Raw genomic sequence first — 24,426 nt, forward strand, 5'->3', positions numbered from 1 at the left:
AGGAGTGTTAAGATAAAAAATGAAAGACACAATTGGCACTGGCCTGATGACTTACCAAATTCTTCCTCAGTGCGATTTCTATGAAGATAAATCCACAGCTTACGGTTGCCATCATATTTAACACATGGGTCCTTCTCATAGTGTAGCCGGTCTAGTGCCCCGCTCACCACAGTGTTAATTTGATTATCTGTGGCATCGGCTAGGAACTTGGAATCCTTCAGTAGTTCACAGACTTCAGCCCGGGTACCCTCCCCATTTGGTAACCTAGCAACTGCATCGCGAACTGAAACCACAAAACCAGATGGCCAAAAGGAAAGGCCTTGTGAAATAGAAGGTTTCTTCATAAACTAAGGGTTTACGAATCACAACATCCCAGACTGAGGAATCTTAAGGTTGAGCAAACACACAATTGTCAGGATTGTGTGATGATTTAAACATCAAGCTCTCCAACTGCTTCAGAACTTTAAGCAGTTAAACCGATAGTTGTGTCTCTAAAAAAGGTACATACATGTATGTTGGACTGCTGTATTCTTTCAGTATGTGGGCAGAGTTAAGTTATTAGGAAGAGACAGAAGATAGGGAAAAGGAAATTTTCATTTTTATTAAAGAGAAAAGACAAATGTCTTTTCATACTGCATGAGGTGGGTTATAGAAGTGACACATTCAGCCTCTGTGAACTGTGATCACATTCCTCCGATGTCAATATGTGATTGGATTTTAATCCATGTGATGCTATAGGTTTTTGGCAGAAAGGTTCACGTCACAGTTCCCTCCAACCTCTGATTCTGAAGATTTCTTTCTTGTCATCTCTCAACATGGTTTCTTCACAGAATTCTTGGATACGATGACAGGTCTACTTGGTCCGTTAAGAACTTACCAAGTGATAGAATGGTGACGTACGGTGGCCTATCAGACACAAGTAGTGAGTGTTCCCTTGCCTTGTTCAGCGATGTTTCCTTGCCATAAACTCCCTTGACTGGTCCAACAACTGACTTGTAACCATGCATGCGGTATGTATAAGCCTTGTGGGGCTGTTCATATCGTTCATGTTCCTGGTGATGGCAACCAAACCAAATGTCATATCAACATTTGTGAAATTCTAGGAAATAGTTCCTGGGAGTTTTCGTCCTCATCAATCTGTTTGTGCCTTGTTTTTTTTGCGGCATTTGTCATCTTTCACTCTTGGTCTAAGACAAGCTGAGGCACTGCGATAGTTTTCACAAGAAAACTGCAGCTACTTGTAAATAAACTGGCTGAGGAATTAACATTCTCCTTGAGTAGTTTGAACCACAAAAGGTTCCTAATGACATTCCAATAAATCGTAACGACTTTTCAAAACTAACAAAGCAAAAGACTTGCATTACCTGTGCTCTAAACAATGCTTTCTCCTCCAGTGTGCTGGGTCGGACAACATAGTCAGTTCGTCTACATAAATCAATTCATTCCAAATAAAAAGATCTCAATCAACTGATCAATAAATCATATCACAGTGAGTCCTACGTGCATATCCACGTCAACAGCAGACATGTAGCGGATATGCAAATACAGTCCCCAACGATTATGCAGCATATCTGCATATCATTATCAACATAACTGGCCTATAAAATGCCAAAAACTGTGGGCAAATGTTATAGAATAATCGATGACTGCAGTACGACGTCCTTACTGCCCAGGCGCCATTTGTGTGGAAGTGTACATTACCTGCTCCTTGAGCCGACAGGGCCCATTTTCATGGTGCTGTTTACTGTTAAGCAATTTCTCCAGCAAAACAACACAAAATTTTACTTAACAGTAGTGCACGTCATGGCGAACATTTTACAGTTGCTATTTTAACACAAGAAATTGCCAGGGTGCACAGAGATTTCCGCTGTTGTGTCACCAAGTTAAGTAAATGTTTTCTCTGAGGTTAGGATGTCTTTTTTCAATACTGCCCTCATACGTGGAGCCTCTGTTAGCACAAAATCATGTGCTTCCCAGCACCATGAAATTAGCCCCAAGGGGTACTTCCTGCAAAAATGCACACGTGTGTCAAGTTAACAAAAACTTGTGCCTGAGCGTGGTACCACTGAAGTAACACCATCTCTTTAGATAAGTCTAAAGACACAGATTCCGGCAGCAACAAAACAAAATATTGACACCTTCTCAAGTTGTTAGCATCATTTTTAAATGAAACTCTACGCTGTCAACCATGTCAATGGAAGACTCACACTTTAATTGGACTCGGCACTGTGGGGCTTGCTTGACGTTCCACTTCAGGGGGAGTAGGTTTGTCTTCTAGAACTGCAGTTAGCCATTGCTTGAACAGTATAGTCAGCTGTTCATCTGAGTCTCTTCCATCCCCTTGGAGAATAAAACAACTTGTTCCCATTAAAAAAGTTCCATAAACCACAAAAGTAAGAGTTCATGTCACATAAAATGCTCGTTGAATTGCTTTTATCACATAGGCATTACCTATCCAGCCCCAAGTATGCGTGGTGTCACTGTACTCCACTACTGGTGACTTAATTGGCATGCTTGGTAATTCCCCAATCAGGAACTTCAGCATGCTGCCGACAGCTTGAGACCAGGAAGCCATGAGCGTGAACCAGACATTGAGGGCGCTGACTGGCGCACCTTGCCAGGCCTCGGTACGTGCCTGGAGCTCAGCCAGGGTCATGTGACTGTCAGGTGACTCCTTCAAGGTGTCTCGCAGGAAACTGAAGAAGTTGGGGTAGAGCACAGACTTCTGGGAACTGTGACACAAGATAGTCACAAGGTCACTACTAAGGTTGATTATCATAAAATGTGCAATCAAGGGAGTGGTATATGGTGCCATATGTTACACCAGTCATAGACATCCCTGTACATGTATATCTTCAACATTGGAGGGTTTGCTGAGAAAGAAGGGGGTAATTCCAGAGGTCCATTTTGTTCGTGTCCCTGTCACATCTGACATCTGATTTTGTAAGTTCAGAACACATTTTCTAATGTCCAAGAGTGATAAATTAATGCAAATCACCTGCCAAACAAATACTAATAGTTTGAAATCGATTCCAGTGATATTTCCATGTCAAGTAACAAAGGTCAGATGTAACAGGGACACAAAAATGTCACACTTTTGGATCCCTAATTTCTGGAATTTCCAAGTGACTCATATTGCACAAATTCAGCACATAATCACAATACCATGTATGAATATTAACACTGTAAATGAATACGCCCCAAAGAGCGCTAAGCTGGACCAAGAGAGGGGGCAAGTTTCATAGCAACAGAGACTTCTTGCTGGTTGACAAACGATAATTGTCATAATTATTATGAAATGCGTGCGTTACAGTCGCATTGCTACCAATCAAATAAACACTTCTCACTGACATGGCTCTTTTCAACTGTTGAGGGGGTGCTTCGGCTCAAGGCAGAAAGAGAGTCACCAAAGTGAATACATCATCATGCGCACAATTACGAGAGCTAGTACATGAACCAACAGTTGGACTGAAACATAGCTCAACACTTTACCTCTGCACACTGCTGGCATACAAACACAGCTCAACACTTTACCTCTGCACACTGCTGACATACAAACATCGCTCAACACTTTACCTCTGCACACTGCTGACATACAAACACTGCTCAACACTTTACCTCTGCACACTGCTGACATACAAACACAGCTCAACACTTTACCTCTGCACAATGCTGACATACAAACACCGCTCAACACTTTACCTCTGCACACTGCTGACATACAAACACCGCTCAACACTTTACCTCTGCACACTGCTGGCATACAAACACCGCTCAACACTTTACCTCTGCACACTGCTGACATACAAACACAGCTCAACACTTTACCTCTGCACACTGCTGGCATACAAACACCGCTCAACACTTTACCTCTGCACACTGCTGACATACAAACACTGCTCAACACTTTACCTCTGCACACTGCTGACATACAAACACCGCTCAACACTTTACCTCTGCACAATGCTGACATACAAACACCGCTCAACACTTTACCTCTGCACACTGCTGACATACAAACACCGCTCAACACTTTACCTCTGCACACTGCTGACATACAAACACCGCTCAACACTTTACCTCTGCACACTGCTGGCATACAAACACCGCTCAACACTTTACCTCTGCACACTGCTGACATACAAACACAGCTCAACACTTTACCTCTGCACACTGCTGGCATACAAACACCGCTCAACACTTTACCTCTGCACAATGCTGGCATACAAACACCGCTCAACACTTTACCTCTGCACACTGCTGGCATACAAACACCGCTCAACACTTTACCTCTGCACACTGCTGGCATACAAACACCGCTCAACACTTTACCTCTGCACACTGCTGGCATACAAACACCGCTCAACACTTTACCTCTGCACACTGCTGACATACAAACACCGCTCAACACTTTACCTCTGCACACTGCTGGCATACAAACACAGCTCAACACTTTACCTCTGCACACTGCTGGCATACAAACACAGCTCAACACTTTACCTCTGCACACTGCTGGCATACAAACACAGCTCAACACTTTACCTCTGCACACTGCTGACATACAAACATAGCTCAACACTTTACCTCTGCACACTGCTGACATACAAACACAGCTCAACACTTTACCTCTGCACACTGCTGACATACAAACACAGCTCAACACTTTACCTCTGCACACTGCTGACATACAAACACAGCTCAACACTTTACCTCTGCACACTGCTGGCATATAAAAACACCGCTCAACACTTTACCTCTGCACACTGCTGGCATATAAAAACACCGCTCAACACTTTACCTCTGCACACTGCTGACATCTTCATCTTTCCCAACATCCATAGATACCGTAGGCCCCTCCTGGTTGGTGGATACACTTCCTGAGGACTCGGTGGTGGCCACTGAGGTGCGACTTTCCATGGACATCACGGAGATGGGCGTGGTGGCCTTCGGAGGTCTCCCCTTTTTCCGTTTCTTGGCAAGTTTGTCCTTGATCTTGGCTTTCCGTTTTTGTGACAGCTGCATGGATTTATCACGGAAGTCTGTCACAGAATAAAACGAAGTACATGGTGTGTCAGAGAAAACATACACCAGGAGTAATGGGTCAGCAAGTATCTGAGAAACTTCAAGTTACAGTTTCTGTAAAGCGCACTCCAATTGTGTGCTTTTTGCATAAATTAATGTAATACACAACACAAAAGTCTACTGTTATTAAATATAAGATTGCAAGTCAGCTTTTGAATAACACTTCATTTCTGAATCTTCTGATGGCGATGAGGCACTGTAGATTTTCAAATGAGCTTAAAATTCCTTTCGCTTTGATAGTCTGGTTGCTGCTGCAATGTTTGTTTTCAATACATTTTTAATGGAAGTGACTAATTTTTAATGATAAAAACTCAACAATCGGTTAAAATGATTGCTTTACTCGAAGATTATGATGCACCACCCAATGCACCACTGCCGTGAATTTCTTCCCATGCACTCATGACATACAGAAACGAAGGAAAAATACTGACAAATATAAATTCCATGAAATCTAACCTCGTGAGGGTACAATGGGTGAGTTCTGGGTGGAGAAGGTTCGTGTCATGACTTCTTCCAATGTGATATTGCTTGTATCCAACTCAAAGTGATCCTAGATTGAATCCAAGCAAGACGAGACAATTGAATGTAGTCTTATTGGCAATGTTTTAGTCGAGTCTGCCACAGGTCAATGACAAAGGACTACTTTGGTCACAGTTTATCATTTGACTGACTGACTTGTAAATGGACCTGTGACTGACTCTGATGATCTCCAAACAATGATCAATGGTTTTCCTGTACTGACGGACAAACATAACTTGTTTTGCCAACCCCAACGTTGTCCAGGAAATACACAGCGACAGTTTAAACCTTCCAAAGTTATGTAATACAAAACTGCTGCAAACTACTTGCTGACTACAATGACCTAAAATACAAATCACAAAATATGGAGGGCCTGACGTTTCAATCCTAGCTGAATCTTTCTCAAAGGCCCCCCCAAAAATAAATAAATAAAAATAAAATTAAAAAACCCCAAAATTTAACCCTTCAATATTTCAAACATCATCTTTGCTACAGTTGACAGCAACAGGTATATGCAGCAGATGAAAGTACCTCCATTTGTGGATGTGTTATCACAAAAATAATGAAAATTTTTAATTATAAGCATAGCTTCATGAAGAGACAAACTGAATGCTTTACTCCATGTGGCAAACACTAATATCAGTCAAAAAATGCAATTTTTGCCACGGCAAGAATGTAAGATAATGTGTTTGCTTTACCAATTTATCAGATCACAGGGGATCACATGCTCAGTGCTATATTCTTTGAACACAAAAATGAAGGTTACCATGCCAGCATTCCTGGTACGTTGATGTTTGTCAATCATGTCCATGTAAGAAGCTTCTGTTAATTGTAATGGTGAATCGGGGGCAGCAGGTGGGATAACTACATCATCTCCATTAGGGCTTCCTGTTAGACAAGAAGGCACTTAGTCATTAACCTGATGGTGCCGGATGATGCTTGCAAAATTCTCAAAATATTAGTACATCATACTAATCATTAAGCTTGTCATGAAGCAATTCTGAGTAAGGGACCAGAAGTATGTAGGGGAAGGTCGTGGTCAATTAAAGCGGAAACTGGGCTCATGAGAAGGTCGTAAAAATGAAATCTAAGGGACTGGAAGTGGTCGGGGCTGACCACACTATATCCTGGACTGACCACACTGACCTTTTGGAAGTGCACAGATGTTTTCTTAGAAATGAGATGGGAATATGATGGGATATAAAGAGGAGGAGAGAGAGGGGAAGAGGATCTTCGAGATTTTAACTTGCTGTGTATCACATCTGCTAGCACTACTGTAGAAATAAATAAGTATACATGTAGATTAGCAGAGGATACATGTAGATTAGCAGAGAAGCGTGATCGTGTGAGTTTGTCTGTAGTACAACGGTTTCGTCGTAAAGAAGATGAAACTACATTACAGTGCTGAAGTAACAGGGGCATTGCTGTGCACCCATCACGTTTGTGGGAGCCTACTCTGATGATTTGACGCAGAGAGTCAGCAAAGTTGAATGACATCCAACTTTGCTGACTGCCCGTGCTTCTGTTTGCGTCAGTCCATCTGATTGCATCATATAATTCAAGGCTGTTTGGCGATACTGTCTGCAACGTCTCCATTGGTTACCAAAACTATGCTCAATTAAAATTCTTTTACGTAAGCAGTATGGCCTATTGTAAGGCGGTATCCTCGATATCACACATCTAATCAAGTGTAGAAACAACCTGCACATCATGATGAGCAGTAACACATGGGTCTGAAGGTTGCATGGATAAGTAGGCAATCAAACAGTAGTGCTGCAGGTCAGCCAAAAGTGTTCCAAAAAGCAAAGCATAAATTATCTGGTATAGAAATGGGTGACAAGGAGAGGAAGCCATTTTTGATCCACATTTGGCCCAAACATGCATGCATAACTTACATAGAGGTTTCAATACACATGCTATAGAACTGTGCGTAAAATTGTAAGGTGAACAACAGCACAGTGCAGAGGACCAGTTATAAGAAAAATGCCGGATGTCTCTAGTAAACAAACATTTTCACTTTTGTTTTTGGTACTTTGCTCCTCCTGTAGCCAGCTTTTCTCCCCTTTGACCTAATGACATGACAATGGTTGACTAAGGTGTTTGCACTTAAACTTCAATGCACATGCACTAGGTATGTTACACGCTAACCACTAATTAACTAGTGGTTCTTGATCCAACCTGCCTATGTATCCTTGACTGGTTACAGTGATGTTTGGATGCTGTAAGGTTTTAATCTCAACAGAAAAAAATTGAAGGTTCATGAGCAGCTGTGTGCTATATAAACGAACACTACATATCTATCCAACCTGAGTTAAAGTGCGCCCTCACAAGCAAAGAAGAGAGAGGCTGGTGGGACGCTTTTCACCTGGGCTTGTGCAGATGCCCAGCACAGACATAAAAACCTAACATCACTAGGGGCATCCTAACATCACTGATGGAACCCTGTGATCAGGTATGGGGTAGGGGGAAGTTGGGAAATTTTCTGATGAATGATCCAGTGCTGTCCAGCTACTCAGGATCTGATTAAAATGATCCCATCGACGAGCCAATTTATGACGGAATCTCATGAAGTTATTCTCTTACCATCTGGTCCAGCTCCCGATTGCAAGCTGATGGGTTTGGGATCAAAGGTTGATTGGACTCGGGGAGTAAACCTTGGCAAGACGATATCGCTGGGTGCTTCATACCAGGCAGAGGGTCTTTTCTTGGTCGGTGTCTTGTCTACGAGGGAAAACAGGGATGGACTTGGGCTGAGATACGTACATATAACTGCTTACAATAGACTTCACTCAAAAGTCTGCCGTACCAAATTCAAAGCAGGGTTACCTTTTCATTTTTGGAACCTGAGGGTAAAAATAAAACAAATGAAATCAAAGTTCAGTGCAAATTAATGTCCTTTTGTGCTGACAAATAATTTAGAGTTTGTTAAGCCTCCTTTGGTTTCACAGCACAAATATACGTAAGTGCCCACAGTCACTCTCTTGCATGTGTTTTCTGTATGGAACACAAACATGCACAGGTTCAGTGTGTACACAGTTGGTTGCCAGCACAAAATGACCCAGGGTCTTTTGTGCAGTCCTCTTCACTGCATTTGGTTTACTGCACAATGATGCACTTGAAACAGTGAAGCACAGTTGTTGGGCAGCACAAAAGTGCAATCTGATATTCCTGTGAGGGACTGTTGGTGCAGTGCACAACACAGCTGTGCTTCTTGGAGGTGTTTTCTGAGTGACACCAAAAGTGACTTCAGCATAGGAGGGTTAATGATGATATCTTAGTGTTTGGAGCCACATTAATTTAATTCAAATATGAATTTGAGGCATGGAACCTACATGTGAAGAAGTCCAACCCCACCCCTTTGGAACAGAATGCATTAAATAAAATTGATTCAGGGGAGCACAATTTGAAATGGCTACCCCATGAGGTGCATTGTGATGTGTCTTGGGATATGTGGTACATGTTATTGGTATGACACCTGCTCTATACACTCGCTCCTCCTTGGTAGCAACTAATCGAGACGTCAGGCAGACACCTACCATGTATAATGCCATTCAGGCCAAGTGACCGATGCCTAAACATAGACACTACAGATTTGCCGAAGTAATTGTAGTATCTTCAGTGGTAGACTTGCAGAGATAAGGTTCCTGTATCATGCACAATGTGTCACCCTGGGAAAATGGCTGTTTGGAAAAACAATCTGTCTTATTTAAGCATTGTGCATGGAATCAGTGACCAGTGAAGAGGTCACTTCAACATTGTGCATGGAATCAGTGACCAGTGAAGAGGTCACTTCATACTGAAATCCAACAAATATGAAATAAAGTCGAACTAAAAAAAAAGCTGGCTTCTTTGAACTTACCTTTAGCTATGAATACATCATCATCTTCATCGCTGGTGTACAATTCCTAACAACAAAGTTAACATATCGACAATTATGTGCTCAAATTATGAACATGTGTTGCTCATCCAATGACAACGTTAGAAATTTTACGTACAAGAACTGCACTGAAAACTTTCAAAATGAAATAATAAAGCAAACAGCTTTGTTATTCATATTCAGGTTGGAGCATAAAGTCTTTTCAGAATACTTACCCCGCATTCTATCCTGCATTCCTTCAAAATCCTAAAGAGTCAAACCAAAAATAATTTTGGGATTTAGTTTATTGGCAGTGTACATCTTGTGGAACATTCAATATGAGACCAACTCTACCAATACACACACACCCATCCTATCTTATCAATGATTTGTGTAAAGAGCTTGTAACAAGAAAACTCACAAGCTCATGGCTAGAATGGGGGAGACTCGAACATGTGACATTTGCTTATAAATGCACTGTATTTTCATTTTAATACCTGTAAGAATGGGCCTTTCAGGGGTTGGCTCTGAGAGAGATCCAACTACCTTAATAACCCCAACATGTTAAACCAGCCACAAGCTGTGATGGAATGTTTTCACCTTTCATTCCATTTTTCACAGTCGAGTCAACTTTCATGTGCGAAATTGTACAGAGTGTGTTTAACGAAATAAAGTAAAAGTTGGAAAATTCACCCATAATTCAACCGTATAGTAAATGGGACTTATGCAGGAATATGTTTAAAGCACTATACATGAAGTGCTTATAGTGTCCTTAGAAAAAAAACCACTCTGTACAAACTTTACATCTCGTTGTTGGAAAAAACGAGGTTTCAACAAAGAAATTTTTGATGGAATTTCAGGCTATTCATGGTGAAAGACAGCAATAGGTGGAAAGGCTTACGGTAGCACCATGCGAAGGAATACATGTATATCTCTTGTGAGTATGTGTGGTTCTGAAAAGAACCAGGAGTATACTCCATATTTCAACTGAAGAGATGCTTATGATGGACCTATTTATATAAGGTGACTGGATGCAGTGGGGTGTGACGAGGACGCTAGTGGTGGATTCAGCTGGGCTCTCATGCGGGACGGAGTCCAGCAGTCAGTGAGGCCTGTCAGTTGGGCAGTGGTTGGGGCGAGGTGAGGTAGCCAGGGGTATAGGAGACCCATAACCGCATTGGGGGTGTCCCAAACTAAACTAATTGTCCAAATGCATGAGTGGCATCATGAATTCCCTGACCTTTTTGGTATCAGAAATAATTTAACAGATGGACAAACAACTCACTTTCTGTATTTCTTAGTAACTATCTCATCCAGGTCTTTCTGAACGGTCATAGGTCGTGGGCGCTTGACCTTAAATGGCTCATCGGGTGCAGTGAATTGTGCAGCTTCAAGCAGCTCCTGCATTCAAAGTAAGATTTCAGGACCAAGAAAATCAAACCCTTTATCTTTTCTGAGGCATTGAAACAAATCTTCCTTTCTCCCTTAATTTTACATACCTTCAAAATTAAAACTTAATATAACACTGTGTGTATTGATAGTTTCATAAATAATTGATAAGCTGGTTTGCTTTAGTAAATAGGAAGCCAATTTGAAGAGAACACAGATTTTTTGTAAATACATGGCACATGCTCCACTGTAAATAAAATGCATGAAACTAAGGATGCAAAACGTGCTCAACCAATCAAAACCCTCGACAATATCTTGGTCGACAGTTCATACTTCAGGGAAAAACAAAACTGAAGTGAGTTTACCATGACAAAATATTTGCATGGACAATGTAGGAATGTGTTCAACTTTTGCAAGGTTGCAACATGAATGCTTGATTCTAACATCACCATCTTGTGTTTGTTAGTGGTTTTTTTCCCCCACCTACACGCACCTGCCTGGATATCAGCACCTCCTTCAACATCCGATGACATCGCAGCTCTTGCTGATGCTTGTACTCTCGGTACTTAGCCTGCCGCAGCGCCCTCTTGTGTTTGAAGACCTCCAGGTACAGGTAGCCAGCCCTCAGGTCCTTCTGGAGCTTTTTTACCGGACTGCCAAACTTGAAGTTCTCCCCAGCAAACAACCGCCTGTTGATAGGCAGAGAGTGTCAGTGCAGGTTAGAGAAGTGCAAAAAGGACATGTCATTTCGTACACCTGTACCAGTTCCCCTTTCTGTGACAAAACAGGGATTTCGAATGTCACATGGCAGACAAAGAGCCAGCTTGGTACTTAAAGAAAGATCATTCGCGTGAGTCCACGCAGGCTGCACTGAAAGGGCTGACCACACACACGTCTGAATTACCTTGGACACGCTTTATTATGGCTTGAAACTTGCTCGCTGGCAGATGACACCAAGTGACAGTCAAATGCCACAGATGATGTTATGTATCACTCAAGGTGTGCACTGTTATTTAGCCGCAATGCATACATATATATTCATATGCAAGGTCACCATACCATGGAGGTGAGCAATGCGTTTTATAATACTCTCCTAGGGCACTAGCCAAGGCACTTATCACACAGGACAAGATAGAGACCGACTATTGAGGACTGCAAAAACATCCTTTGTCCCATTCGTTATCTGTGGTCTATGAGATCGTAGACCATGCCCAAGTATGCACATGTGCTGTGCCAACCAAGTGGGAGATCATTGATATCAGTAGGTAACACAGCTTCCTTGCAAGGAGTCCTTCACCCCTTGACGACGGGAATTTCTTTCCGAAAGCCGACTCCAAAAATTCCAGCCTCGCTTGGCCACGAAGGCCACCTGCCAAACCGCAAATTCTCGGTTGTAGCCATGCGTGCTCTGCACTCTTTGAATTACACGGTGAAAAGGCTGATTGTTCGGTGGCATGCGGCTCTACTCACCTTTCCACATTCCCGTTGCCTCTTTTCAAAGTGAGGACTATTGTGAAACTGGTGATTATGATGCAAATTCAGTCTTTTCATTTCTCGGTTGTAGCCATGCGTGCTCTGCACTCTTTGAATTACACGGTGAAAAGGCTGATTGTTCGGTGGCATGCGGCTCTACTCACCTTTCCACATTCCCGTTGCCTCTTTTCAAAGTGAGGACTATTGTGAAACTGGTGATTATGATGCAAATTCAGTCTTTTCATTTCTGGGTTACGCACAAAGACCAATTACCATATGCACAAGAGCCAGGGTCTGCCTTCTTTCACCGTGTTCGATGGAGCGTGGGCCGAGAATAATAGCTGAAAAGCGGGCTGAGGATCTCAATTTTTTCGGCGGCTCTAGCCGCGTCCCGGCGCAAAGGGGTTAATGGAATGAATTAATAAATTGAAATGTGAACTAACAGACTGACCTATTAAGAACAGGCCTATACATGAACTGATGACATCACACTTTGTTTACATGTACACTTTAAGCTTTCTAATCGAGCTCCAAATTCATCATGGCTTCCATGCCAAAGCACACAAACAAAGCGTAATGTCATTGGTATGGAGGCCTACGTATTTATAACACAAAATTTGTCCCCACACCTTGAATTAATCGACTCATTACACACAGCAAATTACAATTAAAGGAAACATGGACAGAAAAAATCATACCAGAACAGAAATAGTGTGGAATGCTCCTCTATTTTGAATGGTCATGACTCAGCAACAACCGACACTCATATCATGTGAATATGAAAGCTAGCAGATGCGATTCATTTCTCATCAACATCTATTTCCCTTCCATCATCATCTCACTCAGACTCTAAATGACACTCACCTGAGTGTTTCCATCTTCTCCTGGCTGTCAGATTCTGGAAAATCTGGCAGCATTTTGGACAAACGTTCTCTGTCTTCATCAGTTAGGACATTGTTCCATGTCTCCAGGCTGACCACCTCATGAAATATCTTGGGCTAAAAAAAAGACAAGAAAAGATAACGGGCGTAAAACAGGGGAAAAGCATTTTCTTGTGAACTTAGCAGAACCATTTGTAACAAGGTAGTGTGTGGTGCCCTCTACTGCCAAAACACAGAGCAAATACAGAATACTGACTCGTGTTATCACAGGAATTCCATGCACCTTTCTGAATCAGTCATTCTCAGTGAGCCAATTCAGTATTTCAACAGAGCATGCTCAAGATGAGGTGTGCTATAGGTCATTCGAGAGCATCTATACACATTCAGGAGGCTGGCCCCATTAGCAAGGCTGCGCATCAACCGACCACACCCACAAAATACTGTAGGTTTGAAATGACATGACATTAGGGGCTTTGCTTTTGAAGGATTGTTCCTTTCATTCAAATATTGAACAAACTCATTGGGTCTCATTTCACGGCACTAGTCAAAATTCTGGTTGGAAAAACCTTGTACTTGTAGAGGGAAATCTTTTTGTTCAGGAAAAATTGCCTGGAATTTAGCTACGGCAGAGGAACGATTTTCAAAGTAGGAGGAGAGGAAACCATCAGGCATCAGCCATTGATAGGCAAATTCACCCCTCAGCAGGACCTGCATAAAGTAGGGGATCATACCCCCCAGCACGTCCATCACCAGCTCAAGACCTGTTGGCCGGTAACATGTTCCTAACAATTCTCTCCTGACATTGGTCCCTGTAAGACGTTTCCAAAAAGATGTTTGTTGAATCAATTACATTTCCCCACTTCCCTCTGGACCTGATTTTCTTCTCCTGCTGAGGCCAATTTAATCTAGTATTAATGTCACAAAAGTTACTAACTATGCACACAACTTGCTTAGCAAACTCAAATTACCAGCAGAAATGTCCCAGGATCTACATGTATACTACCGGCAACTACTTGTCACCTGATTTTTCTTTGCACAAGAATTTGGTAAGCAGTCTTTTCCACATAGCTGTTCCATATGAAATTTTACCTACTGTGAGCAGTTTCCTAGTCACTTGTCCACTACCACAGGCTAGGATATTTACCTGCTCAATAAGTTCAATCGGCAGCCACACTTTAGCTTTGTTGAGAATGCAGGCTTCAAAACGCCTGTTCTTGTTGCCTGTTGGAGCATCTGCTCGACCCGGTGAGGATTGACTACTCCGTGGGCTGGGCCAGTTGGCTCTCGGACTTCTAGAAGCAGACGCTGGAGAATGTTGCCTTGCTGGAGAAGAGGCTCTCTTGTGCTTGGGAGCAGGTCTAGCCATTTCTGGACGGATAAATGAATTTGCTTTTAACATAAGCGATATTAAGGAGAGATTGAACACACGATATGCTTGGCCAGCCTTAACCATTCATTAAAGACTGGCTCAGGAGAATGGGTGCTGATACTGTCCCTTGTCTTCGGATCAGGTTTTGTTAGCGTTCATTCTCCTGATCCAGATAACCGTTTAAGACCAGCAAAGCACATATTAATTTCCAGACACAACACAAATTCAAAGAAGTAAAAATCTTTTCTCAATAGTTTTACTTCAGCCATGTTATGGTATGAGTTTCTTTCATGAGTGGTTAACAATCTCCTTATATGAAGAATGGTGTCATGTGACAAGTACTGTGCAAGGTACACGTAGCACACAGTTAGCCGATGCCTTACCAACTGTGTAAGACTGGTCACATGACAGGCTCTTGACCAATAGGAATGGCTAAACTGTCTCAGGTATTCACAAATTGTTTTTAACCGCCTCGCCTCAACATGATACAAGCTGTCCGTAACCCATGCTCTAACAACTCCATGGTCGAGTTCGGGCGGCCTGTTCTTGACACGGGTTTCTTGTTCTCAACGCTCGAACGGCAGGAACACGACTCAAGAACACTGTTCCCCAAACAGGATCACACACCACCTCCTCGTCAGGGTTTTACAGGAACACACAGAAAAACTCGTGAGATTTTGATTTTTGAACAGCTGTCAAAAATATCGAGATGGTTCACAAAGCCGGAGACAATGGGAAATTTTACAAAATAAACAATAATCATTTTCTACAGCAAAGAAATGAATGTTCCTTTTTAAACAGAAAAGAATTCATCCCAGCTTTCCAAAGTTCACTCTGAAAGAACGTACATGGATGCTGCTATGTTGCATGCAACAACCAGCGATAATCGGTTGTACATTCCCGGTGTTAGGGCGGCCGACTAACGAACATTAAATCGAGCGATTCGTGAACATACGAGAACAAGCCGCTCGAACTCAGCCATATTTCAAAACATATCTTTTATTTGAGTGGTCCTTAATTACCAGGAGACACCGGGAGGATTTTCCGGCCGGTCAGAGGTGCGCCCTCTCCAGGTGAGTTATCCACAGTGACAACATCAACCTCGCCATTCTGTGGGCTGTCTACCGCCACCGTTTCATTGTGTGAGTTCTCATTGAGGTCATCTAGACTGATCCGTCGCCCAAGTGATACAGACAGCTGACGGGTCATGGCTGATTCGACTAAATCCTTGTGTTGCCTTACATCAGCGTCAGGATTGCTGCTGGCCAGATCATCTTGAGTAGCCATTCTACAAAGAAAGAGATATACATGTCTTATAAATAAAAACCTAAAGAGATGTCACACTCAAACTATTGTGTCTGTCCCAACTATAGATGAGACAGTCCCAACTACAGTGCTGCAGTTGGGTTGGCCCAACCATTGTGTGTAAATTTCTACATAAAATTTCTGAAGCTTCCCAAATTCATGCAGCTCACATCAAACATCCCTCAAAAATATGCCACTTCTTCTACGACATACCGTAGGCTAAATAAAATCTTATTTTTTGCTATGGCAGGTGCACACACTGGACCTCTGTGCTGTAGTGACTGCCCAACTCTAGCAACTATAATTGCGATGCCGTCCCAACTAATCTACATGTATAGTTGCGTCTGATGTTACAGTGCATGTACACTGTATATGTGTCGTAACAGTGACAACTCAATTGTAACCAACAAATATCTTTCTGACAAGTCTGATATGATTACAAATCTTTGATTTAACGTGCATTACATGAAAACAAAAGTAGCAACGGGTACCCAGTTATTACTTAATATGCACAAGCATGACAAGCATTACTGGTATGATGGTAGGTCGTTGCCCTCTGGCCGACTCATCCCCTTACCAACTCACCCCCCAACCAAGCCACTTGCCCCTTCACATCTCACCCTTTTGCCAACTCACCCCCCAACCAAGCGACTTGCCCCTTCACATCTCACCCTGTTGCCAACTCACTCCCCAACCAAGCGACTTGCCCCTTCACATCTCACCCTTTTGCCAACTCACCCCCCAACCAAGCGACTTGCCCCTTCACATCTCACCCTTTTGCCAACTCACTCCCCAACCAAGCGACTTGCCCCTTCACATCTCACCCTTTTGCCAACTCACCCCCCAACCGAGCGACTTGCCCCTTCACATCTCACCCTCTTGCCAACTCACTCCCCAACCCACCGACCTGCCCCATCACATCTCACCCCTTTGCCAACTCACCCCCCAACCGAGCGACTTGCCCCTTCACATCTCACCCTTTTGCCAACTCACTCCCCAACCGAGCGACTTGCCCCTTCACATCTCACCCTTTTGCCAACTCACCCCCCAACCGAGCGACTTGCCCCTTCACATCTCACCCTTTTGCCAACTCACCCCCCAACCAAGCGACTTGCCCCTTCACATCTAACCCTCTTGCCGTGCTTAGTTTATATTTTGTGGTTGCCATCAGAGTGCATTGTCTGGCACAAAGACCTCGACCTGCACATTTTCCCTTCTGCCAGAACACTTATCATCATTTTGAAACTATGTAGTTAATTGTCCAAACTAGTAGACTGCCTGCTGAGGGGGCAGCTTGGTCAGGAGGTGAGTTTGCCAAGGGAAGAATCTGCAAAAGGGCAACTCGGCTAGGCGACAGCTTGGCAGGGGGCAAGAAGGGGCAAGTTGGTCAGGGGGCCAGTTGACCTCATTCCGCTGGTATCATTTACATTACAATGATTAGGTCTATGCATATAGCACTCATGAATCGATCTCAATAAGTTGAGAGCTTGGGTCTGAACACTGGTAAATTAAAAAACACTTCTTGACCTCTGACTGTTTTAAATTAACAGGCATGACTGATCAACATAGCAAGTGCACAATAGGCCTAAGCCTTTTTCACGTTTCATGTGCGCATGCTCAGATGATTTACCCGAGGGGAACAAATTCGTGACAAGAACGTTGCATATACATGATATAGCCATGTCACCCATGATAACGTTTGACGAATGGATACTCGCAATTGTTACTATGGTAGACAATTTGTTCCCCTCTCTGCTTCTAGCTTTATTCACTTCCTAGTGCAGGGTCCCTAAAATCAACATAGTGATGGAATGGAAATTGGCTTAAAATGCAGTGAGCAGCTTAACAATAACAAAGTGACTATCGTTACAGCAGTCGTAATGCATTTCTCCTTTTCTATCATTACAGCACTGAACTGCACAAGTGCGATAACGCAGCTGATCATCACGACGGTTTATGTATTTTGAATTACCTGGATCGCTGTATGCTGAGTGGTTAAGGTGGAAGGTTTGAATGTGAGTTCAAATCCGCGCTTGGACTATTTCATTTTTTTTGCCTAAATTTCATGTTTTATACCATAATTGTTTTTTTTCATGTTGGTTTCTAATTGTATAGGCCTAAGCAGGAATCTTTTTTCTTTTCTCATCGGAGGCTTTGGAGGAATTTTTGTTAAAAGAAAAATAAAGTCCGAAATCTCCACTGAAGTTGGCGCGCTTGCACAGTTGCAGTGTCGCAACAATAGAAAATGGGAGATGTGTTATGGCTGCCATAACAACAGCCACAGTACTGCGTAACACTGAGTACGATTAACCCTCCTTCTACCATGTCTACTGTAACTGTCAAAAACAGTAAAAATTCCTTCTACTTGATTTGCCCCAGTACACAGACACTTATGTGAAATTTGACAGATTTTGACTCATAGGACAACTGTGTCATGAATGTACATGCATCTTCGTTAGGCCTACATACATGTACATCATACATGGCATAGGATCTAAAAAGGGTTAATGAAAATAAAATAAGCCTAGCTTAAGTAAGTGTAGGCCTAATCCAAATTCACCGTTTTTCCACAGTAACATCTCCCCAAATTTTAGTTTAGTTAAAATATTTTACATTGTTACGGCTATTCACCACCAATTTAGGCTCAAACACAGCTGCTCGACAAGGTCACTATGACTGATGAGGGTACCCGCATCAGCATGATCAAAGGAAATGACCAAGATCAAAATAGGTTCAGGGACTAGACTATTATTTCCATTATCTGGAGCGAAATAATAGACTGGTGCTCTTCTATTATAATTTGATACAGGAGAAGTGGCTCAGGATGTGCGCCAGACTAATTTTCTCCGAGATAACGACCGAATCTTTGGTCTAGATCCTCATATCTGTAGTCAAGTTAATTGCAAATTGACCACGTTTACATTTTGCGAGGGAATCGGGCGGCGTAAAATAAAATGACGCTCTTTCACTTTGGAAATTGTGTGGCTTTGGCGTATATCCCCTACTTCATCACATACAAGTATTCTGGACTGTAAGTTTCAAATTCTCAGTCAAAGTGTTAGGCCTATGCTACGATTTACAAATACTTTTGTGCGAATTGTGCAGGAGGCAACCTGTCCTGGCATGAAATATACGAGTTGGTCAACAGGGGGCGTCTTTCATTTTTCTGTGTAAACTCTGATATGTGATATTTTGCAAAAATTAAAATTTTCTCATTTTTAAACTTCAGCATGCTTACGTTTGGTCAACATTCAGACTTACATGTTAATTCACTTTGCAAAAACCATGATTCATTCATGAATGTGTTGACAAATGTTCTGAATGTAGGCCAAAACATGATCTAGAATGGCATGCATCAGGTCAGGAACCAAGCCACAATCTAGCGACGACACCAGATTATACATGCGCCGCTTGATTTTGCAATGAAGACGTAGTTTTTAAACTATTTCGAGATCACGGTTCACAGATGACATCGATCTCTTTATCGTCCAAAAAGTTCAATACAAATTGCTCTGATAAATAAAATTTACAGGAAACATGCTACCCTCAGAACTGTGGGGTCCGACGTCCCCTCCCCGTGGGAGAGGAACGGATGTCGGACCCCACAGTTCTGGGGGTAGAAACATGCTACCCCAGATCTAAATGAGATTTTCCTTTCATTTTGTATCTCTGAAAGCGGGGATTGAAGAGAATTTTTGTACTCTTGAAATCTTGCACTGGACGTGTTGAATTTGGTGGGTAGGCAAGTCCAACTCAACCGATGAAAATGTTTATGCGAAAAAATAAAACTTTGCTAAAAGTTTACTTTATGCATAAAAATGTTGCCGTCAAAAATCTCAATCGATTCACTGTGGCAAATTTATTGATTTCAGTAGAGATTTTCCAAAATAGCGATCAGAAATAATTTTGCCGTTGACTCCAACAGTAACGACACAGCAGCAATGTTGGCTGCCGGCATTTCGAATCTCTTTATTTTCCTAAAATATCACGGAAAATTACATCATTGTGACGTGACCTGATAAAAATGATGTCATTGCCACTTGATCAAGCGACATAAGCAGAAACTAGGGACGTCGCTTAATTGTGCATGGCCTGTGTACAAACAAACATGACATCGCCAAGCACCAATGTTGTCTGAGAACAAAAATATATATTTTGACCGTAATGAATCATGGTTGTTGGCATGCCCAATGACAGTTGCACAGTTTCTACATGAAATCGCTTCACAAACTAAGAATTAGAAATATTTTAAGTTGAAAATGACTTTTGAAGTGGCTTAACTTTGTTTCACCACTTTTAACATTGCAGATCAGAATACAGTGCTTTTTGGAAATGTGTTCAAGCTGGAGCCATCTACCTGTTTACACAGCTATGCAAGGTAAGTTTAATATCTCCAAATTCAAATTATCACACTTTTGCCTAAGCCGTGTGGAAGTATTTGTTAGTGGAGTTCTGGCATGTCTGAGAAAAATTAGTTGACATTGTAATTGTATCTTTGCAGATACAAAATTCCTTTTTGTTGCATGTGTTTGAGGTAGGTACATGTACATGTACAGGCATGCTGAGCCATTTGTGGCATTTTCCATTAGCCTGGACAAGGACTTTCAAATCACAAACCCCAGAATGTACGTTGAGGATTGCAGAAAGGAGAAAGACCTGTCTTTACACCATTATACCTTCTGAAAGCACAGTCAAGTTCAGCTTTTGGTTTGTTTTCAGATGTTGATTTTAGCCACTTTCTTCCCTACATCTGACGGCACAACAGGACACCTGGATATCATCGGTGTAAGAGGAGCCAATTCTTGTGGTATTTTGGTTTTGTTATTGTTTTATTTGTTTGTTGTTGATAGATTGTTCCATATGTGTACATGTACATTCATCAAAGTTACATGTAACTCAAGAATTTATCATCTAGGACTTTTTTCTTTATGTTTCCTTGGGACGTTTTGTCTGACTGCACTAGCTTTTTGTCAGGTAGGTCCGACTGACAGTTTGACTGTGACTTGACTCTCTACTCACTCCCTTTGTATTTTTGCAAGAAATCTTCTTAAATACCCATACTTTCTGTATTAAATTTACAGAAAAACCAGTGGCAACTTTTTTTAAAATGGCAGTTCATTCTTTAGGGCATAAAACGTGTTTCTCAGGTTTGTTGATACCAAGAAAACCTGAGAAACACGTTACAGCACCTTATCAAGCCTTTTTCACCTGCAGCAGACTTCACTGTTTAGTTCATTATCAGACCAGAAGCTTTTTGAATTCCTTTTGTGCCAGGAATTTATGAAATCAACCGTTGACCTGGGTGACCTGGTGGGTTTTTACTTCATCCTGACCAGCGTGGCTGGTAAGGGTGACCTGAGATTCATGACGGCAGGAGTCGGTTGGGCAACGGCAGAGCTGATCGTCACCCGCGTGCTGCCTCTGTGGTTTGGGGCCAGAGGAACAGAGTTTGACTGGAAGTATATTCAGATGAGCCTTGAATCCAATGTCAATTTGGTGAGGCTTCTTTTAATTGGTGTGCAGAGGTCCTATTATGGCACTCTTTGTCCCTTACTGGTGAATTTTTATTTGTTCAAATTTGGAAGCTGCATAGCTTTCTGTTTTTAAATTTTACTGCTCTCAGCAAGATAAGCACAGAAAACCCAATGGAAGTTGGAATAAGGAAGCTATTGTAAGGAATCTAACAACCATGGATCTGTCCCATGTAGTTTCCTCTTTAAATTTTGGATGCACTGTTTTCACGAGACAAAGACTTAGAATGCCCAGTTTTACCACAATTCTGTATGAGAATGCTGTCAAAAATACAAGAAATGATGATATGCCAATTTGCGACTCTCCAAACAACTACATGTACAGCTTTGCAAAACTAGTGGTATTCTAATGCCTTCCTTATTTTATAGTCCAGGTTTCCACAAGGCAATTTGTTCATGTAATCTACAATGCCGTTTCAGTTACATCCCTTCGTCATGGCATCCACACATTTTGAAGAATGTATTGAGATTTTGATTAACAAGATTTGGTCCAAATATGCCATCTGAAAAGAAGCCTGTATTTTCACATCACAATGTCAATCAAAAAGAAAAATGTAACCAATTAATTTATGCATAAATCGAGTAACCAAATACATGTAATGCTTCCAGGTTGAGGTTACTTGATCCCCATTTGTTCCAGGTCCAGCACCTAGCCACAGCAGTTTTAGTCTGGCTGTGGAGCCGTCATGATCTCAACAAATCCCTGCGACCTATCGTCATCATTCTTCTATTCCTTAGCTGCTACAAACCGCTCATTGTGGAGTAAGTTCACTTCCATAGCCATGTCCAAATTACTTTCCTAAGGCTTGAAATTACACTTCTACCAATGGGAGTCATTGGCTAGTGGCTACAGCCACTTTATCATAGACTTGTGCTTTATATACATGTATAATCAAAGCCAGTAGATATTGACATAGCCTAAGACTGGATTCATTCAGACTTTGCATCGTAGTTGGTGACCTGTTTCTTGCATAGCAAAATTGTACTGATAGCAGAAATGGTGATATTCACTGCTCATTAATGTTCTTGTTTTAGACACTTTAACTTGGTACTGATTTGAAGCTTTTCCTGTCTCTCAAAATTATAATAAATCTGCCACTTTACAAGGTAATCACCACACAAATTATACACAGTTCGGTTGCAATAGTTTAATCCAGGAGGAATATTGTCTCAAGGTAATGTTTGTTGCAGAGTGCATCATGTGCAGAGAATTTCCATTAAATTAACACCCAACCCCCCCTTCTAAAATAGCAAATTGAAAAGATTCAATCAGCGTTGTTGCTGTCAGGTCAATTACAATTCCAGTCACAAATTGCAGGATTACCCTGATGCTGGGTTGATTTTATCTCAGTTCATTTGAAAAGCTTGTGACTTCTTTTGTAGTGAAGGAATACTGGGAATTGCTAGGTTCAGAAGCCAAGGGTATATCATGTATAGAGCCTGTGCACCACATTAGGGGGTCCCTTTGCCACGTATTGTTCTGGGTACCTGACTTAAGACCGAATGACTTGTTATCTTGAGATGGACTTAAAGTAGATTGCATGGACTTGTGATGACCTCAACTGCAATAAAGATTCCAGTCGATCTGAGATTACATAGTGGCTATACAGATAGAAATATTCCAAGATTTCCTTGTTATTTAGTCATTGTAGCAACTTTAGAGACTGTAAATATCTGAACTTCCAAGAAATGTTACAATTTTGCTTTGATACTGTACTTTTAATATCATGCCATCAAGGATGTTTTCCTCTTTTGAAAAAAACTGACATTGTTTTCTGTGTGGGTTTTTAATTTGCCTTATCTTGATTAAGTCTTTTTTAAGTATTACCAGCTTTCAATTCCGACTCCTTTTTTCCATTAATTAATCTTCTAGAATCCTCATCCATGCTGTTGGTCTGGGTTCCTGGATTCTCCTCTTGGCTAAGTTCTTCTACACATCCTGTGTGGGGCTCGTCGCTCTTCAGCTCTACGTTGGACTGACATCCACAACTGCAAACCACTTTGCAGCAAAATGAACAAAAACACAATTGAGAAAACCCTTTTTTATTTAATACAACGTAACCCGATTTGGGGAAATTTGTTTCACTGTCTTTGTGCACAATATTGTGAGAAGGTTGGCGTGGTGCAACCCAGGGGGAGGGACAAGGAGACAATTGCCCCCCACCCCCCTAAAAAAAAAAGGCTTGGCTGTGCCACATCGGATGGTTGTAAAATACGGAATAAATATTGAAGGATTCAGGACAATTCCTGTTGAAAGCTTCTTTTAGAGTTGGGGTTAATGTGAATCATTCGTACAACTTTGGTGTCAACATTTGTGATATTTGTCAGATGTGAAATATGCTGGGGAAAAATCAAAGGAACTGGATTTTCTAAACCCTTTTCTACAATAAATTTTCCACTTAACACTTCTGAAAGAGGATAAATGTTGTTTAGAATTTTTAAAAATGGTGCTTGTCAACCTGTAACAATTAATGTCAAAATATCTGTCTTTAGCCATATCAAAATCGTTTGCTTTCATTAAGTGAGCCTATTCACAAGTCGGTCATATTGAATTGAAAGTGAGATTAACTTGGGGGGGGGCTTGAGAATGTAAATGGAAGCACTCATTACGAATGAATGCAATCGACATTGACTAACAATTTAAAAATTGTGGTTTGTTATATCTAAATATTGTAAGATTAACTGATAAAATGAAGAAAATAAACATGACGTGCGACTCAAAATAGTCAGGCACCATCCCTTTTGACAGATAATATCGAGTAGGACAGTTTCTGGTAACATGATCGAAATGGCTTCCTTGTGGATAAAGTCTGTTGATTTGCATTTCAGAAGTTTGTTTTATTGGAATAGTGACAATAAACTTTGTTCTCTCCTTGAGTGTCTTGTGGCACTGACTTGTGCAGTGGAATATCTGTTGCATCTCTCATTAATAGGAAAACCGTTAGTTTTGTTTGTCATTTTGTTTCTGAATGTTTTTTAGTTTTGTGCGGCTTTGTGAGCATTTGTTTCCTGTTGCGTGTG

The 24,426-nt window shown here is 41.6% G+C and overlaps 2 protein-coding genes across 5 annotated transcripts in view; one reads left to right on the plus strand and one right to left on the minus strand.

The window, feature by feature from the left end:
• nfrkb (nuclear factor related to kappaB binding protein) overlaps positions 1-18,986 on the minus strand; it is a 24,980-nt gene extending 5,994 nt beyond the window's left edge. Inside the window, exons 1-17 of one of the 4 annotated variants that reach the window (XM_022242770.2) lie at positions 18,961-18,986; positions 15,592-15,857; positions 14,345-14,568; positions 13,184-13,317; positions 11,340-11,535; positions 10,743-10,858; positions 9,694-9,724; positions 9,461-9,506; positions 8,185-8,322; positions 6,368-6,489; positions 5,539-5,632; positions 4,799-5,039; positions 2,452-2,732; positions 2,208-2,340; positions 1,365-1,425; positions 878-1,052; positions 56-283 (exon numbers count right to left, since the gene is read on the minus strand). In XM_022242770.2, coding sequence (XP_022098462.2) covers positions 56-283; positions 878-1,052; positions 1,365-1,425; positions 2,208-2,340; positions 2,452-2,732; positions 4,799-5,039; positions 5,539-5,632; positions 6,368-6,489; positions 8,185-8,322; positions 9,461-9,506; positions 9,694-9,724; positions 10,743-10,858; positions 11,340-11,535; positions 13,184-13,317; positions 14,345-14,568; positions 15,592-15,856 — 2,485 coding nt within the window. In that variant the 5' untranslated portion in view covers position 15,857; positions 18,961-18,986. Of the gene's footprint in view, positions 1-55; positions 284-877; positions 1,053-1,364; positions 1,426-2,207; positions 2,341-2,451; positions 2,733-4,798; positions 5,040-5,538; positions 5,633-6,367; positions 6,490-8,184; positions 8,323-9,460; positions 9,507-9,693; positions 9,725-10,742; positions 10,859-11,339; positions 11,536-13,183; positions 13,318-14,344; positions 14,569-15,591; positions 15,858-18,434; positions 18,662-18,960 lie in introns of those variants that run through there. The other 3 variants (XM_022242767.2, XM_087142882.1, XM_022242769.2) reach the window with 3 other exon arrangements.
• tmem147 (transmembrane protein 147) lies at positions 18,742-24,313 on the plus strand. The gene is made up of 6 exons (XM_022242771.2): positions 18,742-18,905; positions 20,183-20,252; positions 20,594-20,659; positions 21,149-21,370; positions 22,046-22,167; positions 23,279-24,313. The coding sequence occupies exons 1-6, from the start codon at positions 18,829-18,831 to the stop codon at positions 23,418-23,420; spliced, it is 699 nt and encodes a 232-aa protein (XP_022098463.1). The 5' UTR covers positions 18,742-18,828; the 3' UTR covers positions 23,421-24,313.
• Positions 24,314-24,426: the final 113 nt, after the last annotated feature.

This window comes from Acanthaster planci, linkage group LG10, assembly GCF_054643075.1.
Source record: "Acanthaster planci isolate LZ-2023a linkage group LG10, COTS_SCS, whole genome shotgun sequence".
In the NCBI taxonomy this organism is placed as follows: domain Eukaryota; kingdom Metazoa; phylum Echinodermata; class Asteroidea; order Valvatida; family Acanthasteridae; genus Acanthaster; species Acanthaster planci.

What these genes read in the sequence shown, in the direction of transcription:
- tmem147 (XM_022242771.2), top strand. Translation starts at nt 18,829, where the DNA reads ATGACGCTCTTTCACTTTGGAAATTGTGTGGCTTTGGCGTATATCCCC. An exon ending in TGTTTACACAGCTATGCAAG is followed by an intron (nt 20,253 to 20,593) that starts GTAAGTTTAATA and finishes GTTTGTTTTCAG; the next exon opens with ATGTTGATTTTAGCCACTTT. An exon ending in GACACCTGGATATCATCGGT is followed by an intron (nt 20,660 to 21,148) that starts GTAAGAGGAGCC and finishes CTTTTGTGCCAG; the next exon opens with GAATTTATGAAATCAACCGT.